Here is a 15,138-nt window from a genome sequence, read left to right as displayed (position 1 = left end):
CCCACTTGTTGCTTCAGGGGAAACGTATTGACCCAGTTTTAAAACCTGATGTTTTACTGAGTCTTTGAGTTCAGCCTTACTCAATCAAGAGTAAATCCTCATCTGTAAGGCACTTGCTGTTTCTAGAGTAAGCCAAGCTGCCTCTTTCCTCCACCTTCCCATAAGCAGCTTAGCTACTGATGAAATTGTGACGGGGACAACCTGTGCTTCAGACAGAATATCTTTATGTACCTGAAATTCTTGGGGATCACATTGTACCAAACATTGATTGCTTCACTTGGGGGTTGAAATTTAATCGCCATTGGTTCAAATTTGTTCATAACTTTGGAAATATATATGCATTGACTGTCAGCAAGAGTTACGGCCACCCTGCCAGTCATGGAGAGTGACCCAGACCTGGCCAACCTTGCCAATCGGCGTAGACCTGTGGATCTTGAATGAGATGAGCAGAGCTGGGTCCTTTTAGGCATGTCCATTAATGGCCCCAAACATGGCAAGAGGATGAGCTAGAGCCAGAGATGCAGACCAGAGGTGCTGGACTGAAACAGAGACCCATGGGCAGTGTTGAGGAGTTGGTTGTGTGCAACCAGAGGAGACTGTGCAGGGACAGGGTGGCCTGTAAGTGCACTCAGGGTTCTGACTATCACTAGCAATTTTTTTAAATGCAAGGTGAGTTAAATGCTAAATTTGAGGCTACAGAGGATGAGAACACTCAGCTCAGCAGAAAGTCCTGTACTGAGATAGTCTGTCATGGTCATCATCTCCCTGTATCAGTTCAGATGGTAGCTCTGTGTGCATGTCAGCCTTTTACCATTTGCTGAATAGGAAAGTCTATACATATATATGTTAGTTTGAACTAGACATTTTTACTTGAATTTTGTATTGTGATAAATATTACCTTTTTAAGTCTTTATTTATAATTTCATTCTTTAGGTTAGGGTGTTTTGCTGCATTGAGAGCACAAAACATTGAGTTTGTGGGTGCAACAGGGGTATCTACAAGAGGCATAGGAGAGAGCATATTGAGGTTAAGTTTCCCTCTCTGGCAGCTGCTGTGTAGCAGAGCAGGTTATCTGGTTTCTGCTTAGCAACAGAGACTGCACAAGGTTTTGCTTAGAACATTTACACAGGGCAGACACTCTGCCCATAAGCTGCTTTTCATATTGACCTCCATCTCCCCATGGCAAGGTAATTTTGATGTTGTAATGTTTCCACAGGGAGGTTTCAGGAAAAGCACTGAGAACCTTGTCACTATCTAAGGAAACTGTTCATGTTGACTGTTACCTAGGGCAGCCTAGGAATGAGAAAGGTAATGTAAGGTAATGTAAACAATTTTGTGTTTGGCCTTACCCCGGGCATGAAGGTCTCTTAGTCTCTCTCTTCCCAAATAGCCTGAGTGAGTGATAATTTTATGTTGTCCTCTCTGAACAAGAATACGCTTCCCAAGGTGTCGGTGAGCATCTCTCCTTTCATTGCTGCAGTCAATGCAGTGAAACTCACTCAGTGGGATATAGGCTGGGTGTCTGAAAAGTGAGGCACAACGTGTGCTGTCCCTGGAGCTTAGCAAAGGAGGTGGTTCCTGAGGCTTCGGCAACAGCTACAGCACTCAGCAAAGGCTGTGGTTTGCTTGGATTATGCAGTAAGTGCCATGCCATCACTTTTCTAAGGATGCTTTGACTAGCTGTCTTGCTCTTCTCCCTGTACATCCTGACTCTTTGCCCCTTCTTGGCACATACCAAGACCGTACAGAGAAGCTTTTGGTCTGTATTGCTAAGTAGAGTATCAGTGGAAAGTCAGTCTGTCATAGGGTCTTGTTATGGTATTTAGTTACAACTAATAATAGTGTACATTTTTCTGTATATATACAGTCTGGAGGACTGAGCTTGAACTTGAGGAAATGAGCATCAGCATGTTAACGTGCTTGTCATTGTTCATTATCACTGTTGGAGTACTATGTATTTGTATTAATACCTGTAAGAGGGGTCACGAAGAAAAAGCTGGAATTAGATATTTCAGAATGCAAACCTTTCTTTAACTTACTTTAGAGCAGCAACAGATCTATTTTTGCTGTCATAATTCTTTTGTTCTGGCTCAGCCAAGTTCCATAAAAGAAAGTCTCTTTGGTAAAGACTGCAAAATAATACTATGCTGTTTTTCTCTCATATGAGTGGAGACACAGTTACTCATGTTAATGTCTTGTTTTAAGGAACTTGAAACCATCAGCAAGGTTTTATTAGTACAAGTGCAACTATTTTTTACTATTCAGAACATCATGTTCAAGTAAACTGTAGACTTTAAGTTATTTCTGGCATCCAGGGCATAGTTTGTGAACTGATATGACAGTATCTCATATAAATTTTCCATCTGGATGATCACAGTGCAGTAGAACTTTCTTGCTGTGTTGTCAAGCTAGAACCAACTGTTGTCACTGGCTGACCTTTGTTTTTAAGTACGTGGGAACATTACTGAAACGCTTCACATAATAGAGAAGAGCTGTTTCTCTGGTAGTGAATATCTTTATGTTGCCAAAGACTTCATTCATCTCCCCCTTTTGAATGGAGCACAGGATTCCCTGTCCTCCCCCGCTGCAAACTTTCTAAAAGTATAAATGAGCAAATTTCTTACCACTTAGGCTCACAGAGGTCCTGTTAGGAGTCAGTGGCCCAGGCTAATGAATAAAAGTTAGAAAATTGAGTCCTAAAACAAGGCCAGTGAGTGTTTTATTGTTCTCTGACTTGTGTAAAATTGCTGAATACAAAATACTGTGTGCTGCCAGGTGCGTCAGTGAATAATCTGGGTCTTTTTCCTTAGTGCAAAACATTTGAGTCTCTTACAAGAGTGAGAAAGTACAAAGAACATGCAAAGAAGGACTCTAATGGGAACATTAATTATGAATGACTTGTTGATGAATGTAAGGAAGATGCTAGCTAGCTACAGACTGGAAAATTATCAGCTCCAAAGAAGCAGCTTGTACTGAGAAACTGGTAAAAGCACACTATTTAGTGCTCATACTTTGTTTCCTGAATTTCATTTGGTGATTCCCCTTCAGAAAAAAAATTAGCTGTGGGGGAAGTACCAGTCTTTTCACCCACCTCCCTTTTTTTACTTAGGCCAAAATAACCGTTTTAAAGCATTTAAATAACCATTTGAAAGAATATCTGTTAGCAAATGTTTCTTTAATACATAGAACATCATCAATGGACTATCTAGGCAATATGAATAGAAGCTGGCTCTACTGCAGCACAGTTCTCTGAAGCTTATTCCCACATTACAGGAGAAGTTTGAAAACTCTCTGACAATTCTAGTTTATTACTTAATAAAAGGACTGATGTTCACATCAAGCTCCGTTTAGGCAAATTAACTTAGGAATCAGCGTATTGGATGTTTGAATCACTTTTTGTACGCTCCTGCATGCCATATTTCCTTCTGCAGTGTCTACTACTCTGTTCGTGGACAAGTGCAGTTTTGAGCTGGAAGAAGGAACAGGTTTTTCAAGACAGCTGCCCTTTCACAGGCTGGTGCAATAGCAAGAGGTTGTTGTTGCATGGGGAGAGAGGAAAGCTCTATATATCTGTGCTTTCTTTTCTTACAAAGATTTAGCTTTTTTGGTGATTTTTTTTCTAAGAGAAATTCTAATTCTGTAAATGTGCAATTTGAATATGCTCATGGAGTTCCACTCTGGTGCTCATTTTGGTTCAGTGTGCCTGGTCCTGATACATGTGACTGGAACTGGTAGGCCAACAGATGACTTTGGGAAGCTTTTATACAAGTAACTCACTGGTAAGGACACTAGTTTTCTCCTGGATCACAACTGATGATTTAATAGATCTGACAACTTCTGCCTTTCAGTTTGTTGACTGCATCCCTAGAAACAAAAAAACACTGTTGCAATATATCATGACTGTGATATAAAGACTTCCCCAATCAGCTGATTTTTTTGGGGTAGTTTTTTTCAGCAATAAAGGATAATTTCTGAGAAAATGGTTGCCGGATGAGTATTTTGTTCCATCGTTTTCCTTATCTTCCTTAACTGTGTTCCTTTTCCTTCTGATACCACTGTTGCTGCACCAACTGGCTGCCTTCCTCAGAGCGTTCACTGTTATTTGTGTAGCATCTGATGTGTTTCCCTGTGTGCTTAGAGACATAAAGTAGATGCCCAGACAGCATAAGAAAACAGGAATTATAAAGACAAGAAAGGTTCCAGAACCAGCCTAGGGGCTGAGGAGACACTTAGGACATGTGCCATCTCTGTCTAAGCTCCTTGGTAGAATATAAGGGGATGAAAAGTTGTTCTTGGAAGTTTTGAAGTGCCTTCAGAAGCCTTCTAGTTAATTCTAATTGGAAGACAGTGTTTATATTTTCCCTGTAAGAATCAGAACAAAGGAATATTAATAGCTGCCTGCACATTGTAACATTTTCTGCATAATGACATTTTGCAGGCTTGATATAATTTTCTGCCATGTGCATCAGGCCATTAAGTGAGAGGTCTTTAAAATTATCTCACCAGAACAGTTCTTTTTTCCAAACAACACCAAAAGAAGATGAGATCAAAGAATTTCATAAAGAGGTCCTTTTCACAGCTTATCTGTCATCAAATGAAGGTATTAGGCAAATGGCCTGAGAAGCTTTTCCTACTTGATACCCCTTTTGAAGTGACTAGAACTACAAACCACACCATTTCTGCAGAGGATTCCAGTTGTATTTTTCCCTTGTATGAGAGGAAGAGCACAAAGAGCCTATAGCACCAGCTGGCCCACTTCTAGGGTCCCTCCTCTTGAGGCTTGCTTGGACTTTCAGGTAGCAGGCAGGGATTAGGGCTGCTAGCCCAGGGAGCAGCAGTCCTTCCCTGAGCTCACCATGGAGCCCGTGGCCACCAACACTGCAGTTTGGGACAGGGACTGAAAGATTTGCAACAATTCCCAGAAAAATCCAATGGCAACAGAACACATATCTCTCCAAATAGTTTGAGATCAACGTTTTTCCCAAAGTTTGAAGTCTTTTTGTTTCAGTTCGATTCTAAGGTTAGAAGGTAGGGGATCAAGCTGATGAAATGGCAGCGCATATAATTTGTTCTGTATCTTCAGTGCATGCCCTCAGCTAACAAATTCCACATATTGCAGCATTAAAAATTTAATGCTGACTTAAAACCCATCTGAGCTAAAGCGAGCCTCACCACTAAACCCTGCAGATACTGTGTCAGGACATTGGATATTGTATTACAGGTGTCACAGCAAGCATTCACATCTGCAGGTGTAATATCATTAGTGACTGAGAACAAAACCCAAAATTGTCTGTCTTTTTTGGAGTGGGAGGGGAAAAAAAATATAAAAAAGACAATGTTTGTACTCACACTATAATATTTTGTCTATTCAAGAAACTTAAGTAGAGCTAGAATTGTGTGTCTCTGAGTAAAATGTCTGCCCTGTGGAGAGCAGGCTGACAACTCTCCGCCTGCTGTTTCTGTGCTACATCAAATTAGTCTAAACTTTATCTTTTTTAAAAAAAGGTTTAATGAAATTTTGAACCATTTTTTCTTTTTATTTGCGCTAGTATGAGCCTGATACACCAGCTAATCCAATGTATAGTAAATTCAATCCAGATGGTAATCTGACAGAATTCATTATCTGAAAAAAACAGTAGGAAGACTGCATTTAAATACCAGGTATTTGTAAATTATACAGAAAAAAGCTCTGTGGGAGAGATGTTACCTTCATCTGCTATTCTGATTTATATGATTGCTAGTTGCAGATTCCAGGGTATAGATTTTATTAATGTGGTTACTTTATCATATTCCAAAATTTATTGTACAGATGAAGACCTGTATGTTTCAAAATTGATGTGAAAGTCAGTGTTTTTTTTCTGGCCACAGAAATGTGGGATTAGATTGTTTGAACAAGTGAAACTATTCACCACGCTTTTCTAGAACTACTAGTGCTAAGGGGACAAGCAAATGGTGCATTTTCACTCTATGAATTTGGGACAGTCTGTCTTCTCTTCATTTTGGACAGTTTTAAAGTATTGTTGCATCTGTCTTTGGAAAAATTATTAAAGAAGTCATCCTTGAGTGCCAGTCCAGGCAAAACCTAATCATCATTTGACGTTTAATAAGAATAAGTGCTGTCCATGAGGTTCTGCTAATTTTTCTGGCTTTGAATCCAGTTACAATTTCCATAGTTCAGTGACCTAATGCTGGCACATAGTCGTCATCCCGTCCCCCTCCAGCCAGGCAGTTTATCTCAATGTACATACACTAGCTGTATTTTCCTTGTTAAACAGTACTATGGGGTGCGTTAATGGCATGAAAAACATTGAAAAAAACCCATTCTGTTCCAGTATCAATTGATGTTCTGCAGGGAGGCAGCATAAATCTCCCATGACAAAAGTGACATACCAGGTCTGCTTTATGAAGATTAGAGAATTCTGACAAACATCTTGCTTTAAAACCCTTTTCCAGCAACTCACATTGTAGAAGAGTAAATGTTACGATGCAAGTCTTTACAGTAGTACGGTGTAAAGGCTTCAAGAACCTCTGTACTGATTCTGAAAGCACTGTTTGGAAACTAATTGTGTCTGATTTTGTAGCTTTTCCTTACCCTTCACATGGTATATGGTCTGGTAGGATAGAGAGGGATTTTGAGAATTATTCCAGTGTCTCGAGGAAGGCTGTCTATTCTGGAAAACATTTTCAGGACTTTAAATGTGGGGGGTTTATCCCACGGGCTCTCCGTTGACATGATGTCTGGGGTCTCTATGAACAGAATAGAAATCTTTCATGACTGGTTGTGAAAAACCCAATAGCCAGTTCTTTGCCTGAGAAACAAAGGTGGAAAGCACTGAATCGTTTCTCTGAAGGTCGTGTATAACTTGCAGCGCAGCTAGGAGGAATGGACACTGGGGGTAAGGTAAGGTACAATTTGTAGCTCTAAGAAGAGTTCCCCATGGTATTTTCTGTAAGTACTGAAATAGGCTGCCAGTGCAGGTCAAGGAATGCTTACCAGTGGTGATTTTTAAAAGCTGATCAGATTAATTTCAGGAACTATTCACTACTGGCTTCTACTGTTGACCAGGGGACTGAGAGGAGAACAGAGCATTTCTGGCACAGCAGGACAGCAGGAGACCCCACTGCAGTGGAGTACAGACAAACCCACTTGTCCTCCATCAGACCAGAGTAGCAGAGCCTTCTGCTTCCTACCTCTTTATGTGTGAAATGGAGTCCACTCAGCAGGGCTTTTCAAGTTCCTGGTTAGATTGCCGGCTCACAGTGCCCAGAAACTGCCTTGCAGCATTGAAAAGGTTAGTTCCCCTTGGCTTAGGTACAGCTGATCCTGCCTGTCAGCTATGGGATAAGCTAGGTGACCTTGCAAGACTTCTTTATCCAATTTTGTGTGGTTATCTGACTCTCTCAGGTCTATGTCCTAACTTTGAGGTCATTCTTTCAAGAGCAAAAAAACCTCGATTTGAAATTGCATATTGGGCTGTGCTGTGTAAAACTGAGCAAGAAGTCCCTAGCTATAATAGTATTCACCAACTTGAGATAAATTTGAGGTGTCAAAAAAACCTCCCAAATCTGAATGTGTGCAGGTTTGTTTGGGTTTTTTTTAAGTGGAAGATACAAATATCCCATGTGAATTTTAAGATAGCAGTTCCTATGTGCAGAGCATTTATTCCAAGAAATGTGGGATTCATAGAAATTGTTCCCTTCTTATTTGGAACTCCATGAAAGCACTGGTTCAAAACAGGAAAAACAACACAATTAGCCCTGAGTATAAACACTGAAATCAGAGACAGATAATGTGTCTTAGTGTCCTGTTGAAGATTGATACTGTAAACTTCAAAAGGAATCAGATGAACAAGGGAGAGCTTTCTGTTGTTTTCTTCAGTTTTGTACCTGTTTTATCTCTTGTTTTTGTATTTGCCTCTCCTAATACTGGCATTGCAGACGATGAATCTGCCATCCTGCTCAGCCTTCTGCTCAGGGTCTTGAAGGTTTGTGGATAGTTTTGTGTACAGCGTGTCTGTGCCATTTCCAGCAGAAGCAGGAAATGTTTATTCAAGTTCTGAGGGGTGGGACAGTTACTGTAGTTTTAGGTCATTTTAAACAAAACTGTTTGAGCATCCTGTTTAAAGAGTTAAGTAATCACAGTTTTGTACGAGTTGGAAAAGAATTCCATACATGCATGATATGAATAAAATATCATCTTACAGAGCATACCAAGGTTGTGATGTATTTGTCTGATGTCTTGTGTAATAAAAGCTGTATCTTTGACTTTTGTTTTGTAATGAGTTTACTGGCTAAACATGTTCCATTATGTAACAGTTACTCTACTCAGATATTAAGTATGTTGTATTTAAATTTACCTGTATTTAATTCACATGTAAGTTCTCTTGATCTTTTTTTTTTTCAGTAGCCTGTGGGGAAATCTATTTCAAATACAACTTTCTGAAACTGGGGAGGAAAAATTACGTTCACACAAAGGACTTAGCTTAGGGAGCTAGTGAGAATCAGGAAGAATTTACTCACAGCCAGTTGTATGAAAACATAAGTGATGGGTAGTTGGAGTAGGCTGGTGAGATTTGTCAATTGAATTTTACTTTAGAAGTCCATGTTTGATGCTGCTCCTGAATTCTCTGATTTTAAGTGTTGTAAGGGTTGAACTGGGGGACTAAAAACAGCAGTGAAGTTTTTTTTCTCAGGCTTGTAGCATGGATGGACATCTCAGATTTGAAAGTAAGAGACAGATTGCATGATTTATTTTTGTTTTGTAATGTGTTGGTAATGAGGCTGTACTGAACTGCATATTGGGTCCCCCACATGGTAGGAGTTGTCTGGGAAAAAAAAAAACAACCCTTTGTACTCTTCAGATTTCAGTGATAATTATACTTGGCCTAATGTCTACCAATGGATTGTCTTTAGGCTGCAATCTAATGTTAATGAGATTTTAATCGGAAAACAAACAAAGGATAGACAGGTTAATGACTGATAACAATTTTTTTAAAAATCTTTTAAGGGCTACACAACAATAATAATGTAAACAATACATCAAAGTCCATGTCTAAGCTTTCATACAGGGTTTGCGTAGAAGCTTGTTCCTCAACAATGGTATTATTCCACATCTAAACAACTAATAGAGTGTGTAGTGTCATCTGTTAAATCAAAACTGTTTGACAAGATTATCTGGTCTTACTAGTAGGAAGGTCTTGGTCATTTATCACACCTCCACAAAAAGGAGCTGAATTGAGTCTGCTATGTCCTGAGAGTTTATTAGTATTAATGTCTCTGGAAATCACCCCCCTTTTCCCAGTTCAAAGTTTACACATTGAAGCAAAAGGTAGAAGGTCTGTCCAATGGAACTTGTAACAGCAGTAAATAAGCAAATATAAATAGGGAGTGCATATCATATATAGGCTAGTGTTAAGAAAACACATATAAATCAAATTAAGAATTAGAGAATGGTTTGAAGAAGAAACGTTTATGGTAATAATCAGAATAAAGAGTAAAAGATTAGTTAGAGGGATTTGCTATAGAGCTGAAGGGTGGCTATTTTCAATGTCGGAGAGTATGAAAAATTAAATTAAGGCACAATTAAGGGAGTGGAATGAGAGAGAAGATGAAACGCGATTTCTAGGTTGCCACAAGTGTACTTCTCCAGGTAGTGATAGGATCAAAAGACTAGAAGAGAGGTTGCCTTTAGAGTCCAGTTTTGAAAACATAAAGCATGCAGGAGACTATCTCAAGAAAATCAAGAGGTGAGACTGCAGTTGTAGACATGTTAAAACAGGCAGTTATGCATTTCAGTATCGGAGTTAAAGCCATAGTCTAGTCAGAAAATACTACGGAAATACAGAGTGACCTTGAAATTTTTCTATCCTGACTTCTAGCCTATTTATTCCATGTCTGCTTTGCATTTAAGACCTCTTACCTGTACTCACTGCTATTTTTCTTTACATTTCATTCAACCATACCTTTTGAGAAATTCAAGGAAAAGCAGCCATGATTAAGGGCTAAAATAAACCCTGTAGAAGAATCTAATTACTTCAGAAAACATATTGGCTTACTTGGCGGTACTTTTTCTTTTGTTTTATAGGTGCCAAGAGAGGATTAATCTATAATGTCTTTGTTTGTGATTTTGCCTCTTATTTCAGTTTATGTAATTAAAAAGTTCCCAGGACTGCTTTACGTTTATTTTGTTCATCAAAACATACTTCTCAAATGTTATGAAAACGGAGTTGAAAAATAATACAATCCAAACCAAACCCATTCAATTTTCTTTTGGAACACAATCAATGATAAAGTCATACCTTGTATCTCATTTTTAACTGAGTAAACACTGTCTTGTCCCATGCATAATTCTGTAGGGCGTTCACTTTATATTCCCCACTTGAATATTTTACTATATCCTGGTGATACATGTAGCAAGATGCATATAATCAGGCGTTAGGCAGTTCCTTTATAATTACTGTTTGAGGATGAAATCCTGTCTGCACTGAAGGCGCAAAGGTCTCGGATTGCTTTGCACATGTGCGTATGTTATGACTGAAAGGAAGTAGAGTGTTAGGAACCTGTATTTTGATCATAAACTTTTCTGAAAGTTTAAGCAGCAGAAATCAAGATAGTGTCTCTGTTGTTGTTGAGGTTACAGGAAGCAGGAGGAAAATGGCCTTGTCTATCGCAGCTTATATTCATGAAACATTCTCTCTTCTCGTGCATCCTCTTTTCGTGTACGTTTGAGTCCCAGCTGATAGTGTGATTGTCCCGACCATGAAAGGCAAGAGAGTAGCTTTAAGAAAGGGGACTGAGTGTCTGTGCATAGCAGAAAAATACAACAATAAAGAAATTTCAATCAGTGTGCTGTTAATTCTGGGTTTAGTAGGTATACTTTTGAAGAGGTTGTCAACTAAGCTGCAGAATCTACCCGAAATACCCCTTCAAATTGCAAAAACAGGATGTGCATAAGACAGATGATGTGAAAGGATAGGGAAGTTAGCACTCCCCTGGAGCTGTTGCTAGATTTTGTTCAGACTATCTAATGAAAAGATGTTCTGCTAAACAATCCAGGTTAAAGTTTTGGTTGGCTAAACTGGAAATGTCCTACAAAGGACTGAAACAAAATAAAAGAACTTGAAGTTTCTGATATTTAGAATCAGCAATTAGGCATTATGTGAATGTCACAAAAATCCTTGGTTCTGTTCAGATCAAGCATAGAGAATTTAATATAAAAATTATACAAAGTATATAGTTTCTAGACGTATTGGAAAATTACTCTGGTCCATAAAGCTGTGGGAACCACCAGGTTGGGGTTTTTTTTATGATGTGGATTTGGGTTGATTTTTTTTTTCCCCCCACCATCCCTAGCAGCTGGAATGGTGGTGAGAAGTTGAGGATCACAGTTTAGGAGCCAGAGCTTTAAGACACAGCACAATCAGTTTGCGTCAGCATCATTTATTTTATACTTGTGAATGAGGTGCAGCAAAAAGGTAGCAATGTTGGGGATGAGTATGGATGCTCAGGGGATTATGAATTGCAGCTTCCTTTCCCACTCACATCCAGGCTGACGACTTTGGAAAGGTTAAAATAGGGACACTCATACTGTGAAGCTTCTAGTCAAGAGAGAACTCTGTGGTGCAGTGATGAGGAGCCTAATAAAGGACAATGCCTGCATCTTCTCAAGGATGCTGTATCATCCATACGACCATGGTTTTTATTGATTTTATCACAAAACTGACTGCATTCTATGTTATCCTTAACCTCTATCTTCTGAAATCAGAACACCATCTGAGAGCTATTGGATTTTCTTTAAAAAGCAAAGCGGTGATTCTCATCAATTCCAGAGAAAAATCAGAGACACAGTACAAGGACCCATATTTTCACGTAAAACAAGTAAAGGTGGTATTTCAAGCCTACAGTAACATCAAGAGATTCGCACAATGACTTTTGATGTTTCCTATCAGTAGTACTGAGCATTGCAAAAAGAACAGACATGGCCCTACAGCTGTGCTCTTTTGGGTGTGTGATACAGCCAGAAGGTTTGATGTTATTCTTTCATAGCTTTTCCTTACTAGAGAATGGTAATAAGAATGTTGGAAAATGTACCAAAGTTGGTAACAGTGTTTTACCAAGAATTCCTGTCCACTTGGATCCTGAATTTGATCCACTTGGGCAGTTTCTGTGTTCCCAAGATATGGGGAGAAAGGCACAAGTGGTTTTTTTCTGCATCCTCATTCTGTAATCAGCAAAGTCAGCCAAACATTTCTAGCCTCCTCCAGGAAACATCCCTGATAAGTAGAACATTCAGGCACTTAATGAGCAGGATTAATGCACGCTCTTAAGTTTAAGGACATTTTTAAGTACTATGCTTTCAATCTGAGCCATAGAGTAGATGATTAAGTGCAAACAGCAAACATTTATGGATTTCTTGACTCCTGTATATACACTCTGTAATCTGCAGGCTTGGATTCATTTGTAGGAGGTTAATTAACTTCTGCCTTCTGTTGTTTTTTCTCATTCAAAGCAATGCCACATCTTGTCTCTCTTAAATACAACACACTAGACATCATGAGCTAGAGCCAAATTGCAGTGTGATGTGAAAGCTGGAGGGGGGCTCCCCCAGGTGAAGCCCCATGCTCAAAATCATGTGACTAAGGAACAAAATGTGTTGCTGTTCTGTAGTAAAGTTCATTTCAAGTTCTCCGTCAAGGCTGAAAACTTAACTTTGAAGTGATAAGCATCAGAAGAAAATAACCTGATATGCATTTTAAAATGTAATTACATTTCATTGTCTTATGACAGTTTGAGGCAATTCAAAGTCATACAGTTTGAGATTATCAGCACTCGTTTCTATGTCATAAAAGTTCTAATTTGTTTTTACATAATGTGGGAAAGATGCTTTGCAGACAAAGTAGCTGGTAAGAGATAAGAGAGGAAATAAGCAGCCTGAAATTTGTCCATCAGTAGTTGACAGCCTTTACTTTATCTCTTCATTTTTATGGCTAAATTTTAAAAGAAACAATATCATTTATATCTCTGTTATTATGTAAAACCAATTATAATTCCGCATGTATTTGTCGATACGTTGCAATCTGCATGCATTGCTTACTATTACATTTTGGTTCTACTCCCTTTTTCTCATTTTGAGGCTTGTGCCTCGTTTTCTGTAAGTTTGTGGGGTTTGGGTTGTCAGCTTTCCCTTTTTCAGGATGGTAGCGTTTGTTTCTTGACGCAAACGCTGCAGTCACCTAAAGTGTGGCTTCAAGCAGTCCTTTGTGCGACTAAAAGAAATCAGCTAAATAGCACTGTTTAATTAATTTCAGGACCGCCTCTTTTTCGTCATGGAATATGTAAATGGAGGAGACCTAATGTTTCAAATCCAGCGCTCACGCAAATTTGACGAACCTCGATCCCGCTTTTATGCAGCAGAGGTCACATCAGCCCTCATGTTTCTTCACCAACATGGCGTCATCTACAGGTACTTCTTTTTTGGTTTTTTTTTCTTTTTCGATCAAAAATAAAGCATTCTCGAGGCTTGGGGCTGGTTTTGGCTGGAAACCCTCTGTCTCTTAGCAACCAGATTTAGATTAGCTGTTTGTTCCAATTTGCTTACATAGAACTTTTTTTGGCTGTTTATCATTGAGAATGTTAACATTTGAATAGCCTCTGCAGCAGTCGCCAGCTGTGTGTGCCAGTTTTGTATTCTAGTCCAAATAAAGCGGTTTTGAAAAAGCTTGGCACGGTGCAACCCAGAGGTGACCTTTCTGCAGATCGGCGCAATCTCTTCACTTTCCTCTCTGTGCCATAGATTTCCTCTCGGTTTCTAACTCCCTGCCACATCCTGAGTTTGTTTGTCCTAGTTGTCTCCACTCTGATACAATCGGGATGGTTGTTTGCAATGCTTTACTTATGCCCCTTCCTCCTGTTTGGGTGAAGGCTTAGTCACCAGCAGGAAAGGGCTCTCTGCAGACAATTTTGATTTGCTTGCAAGTACCCTGCATCTATTTGAACCTCCACCCTCCAAATCTCTGATCTCCAACACCCATGCACACACACAACAAAAGTGCATATTGTTGCACTGCACTGAAGAATGCATTTAGGGATAGGCTTCTACTGTTAAGAGTAAGGATCACTTTGAAAATTTTTACTCTGATGTCAGCATGTTTATTAAGTGCTTTATCTTCTCATTTCACTCTTCCTCTCTCTTTTTATTTGTTTTTAGCAGCCTGTCATAGCTTGTGATAAATACAGGCTTTCACAAGCAGAGTGCTTTGCAGGTTTTGTGATACAGGTCAATCCTGTCTGCTAAAAAATCTGAATTCTATGGATCTGACTTTTTGTGTCCTCACTGATATTCTCACCCTCTTTCAGGTTACCAGTTTTGATTTGGGGTTTGATTTGATTTTTGATCTCAGGGACAGGCTGTCTCAGATTTCTTGAGCAGAAACATCAAGATGAGGGTGTGGAATTTGTCACATCCCTGGATTCCTATTAAAGCTGCTCTCGAGCACTAGAAATTGAAAGAAGTGCATTTTAAACATTTGGTAACCAGGACTGAGTGGTAACTTCCATAGGAGCCATTGGCTTTCCCACCAACTGGTATTCAATGGGAAACTTCTCGGAGTAGTCTCAAGTCCACAGACATCACAAGCAGCAGGACATTGCATTTTCTGTGAAAGAGGTCTTCCAGTCAAAAATTACATTTCTTTAGAAAACTTTTTTGCTACCTGCATCTCTCCACCTTTGGTTAGCACTGGTATCATGTTGCATAATGGGTTGGGCTTCCAACCCTACCACTTTGCATAGGTTTGTTTTCAAGTGCTCGATGATCCATCACACTTTTGCAGTCCATGTCATGTTTCCTATTCGTTGTCTACCTTTTTTCCAAAGCTGTGTATTTGTACGTTTAGATTGTAGAATGTGGCAACTTCAGAATTTAAAACTATCCATCGTAGGGAAACAGGTAAGATTGGTACTTGGAAAAGGATTTGGAGGATTCATTTCCATAAAAAGACATGAGCAAATTCCCTCTTCCTGAAAATTGTAGTTTAGACACTTTGTAATTAGCAGTCAGATTAGTGATTTCTGTGAACTAGCAAGAAAGAATTGGCACCTTCCCCTTCTTTATATGAGTGTGCATTCCTTCTCCCTCTC

At 39.3% G+C, this 15,138-nt stretch overlaps 1 protein-coding gene across 1 annotated transcript in view; it reads left to right on the top strand.

Annotated features, from left to right (window-relative positions):
- Positions 1 to 15,138, top strand: part of PRKCE (protein kinase C epsilon) — a gene marked incomplete at its 3' end in the record, with an annotated part of 287,241 nt that overhangs the window by 222,047 nt on the left and 50,056 nt on the right. The window contains exon 11 of the mRNA XM_084261984.1: positions 13,308 to 13,462. Within this exon, the coding sequence (XP_084118110.1) occupies positions 13,308 to 13,462 (155 nt within the window). The remainder of the gene's footprint in view (positions 1 to 13,307; positions 13,463 to 15,138) is intronic.

The sequence above is a fragment of the Gallinula chloropus genome (genome assembly GCF_964237585.1).
Source record: "Gallinula chloropus genome assembly, chromosome: 3".
Lineage (NCBI taxonomy): Eukaryota > Metazoa > Chordata > Aves > Gruiformes > Rallidae > Gallinula > Gallinula chloropus.
Note: the sequence above shows the minus strand (reverse complement) of the source record. Positions and strands in the feature narration are given on the sequence as shown.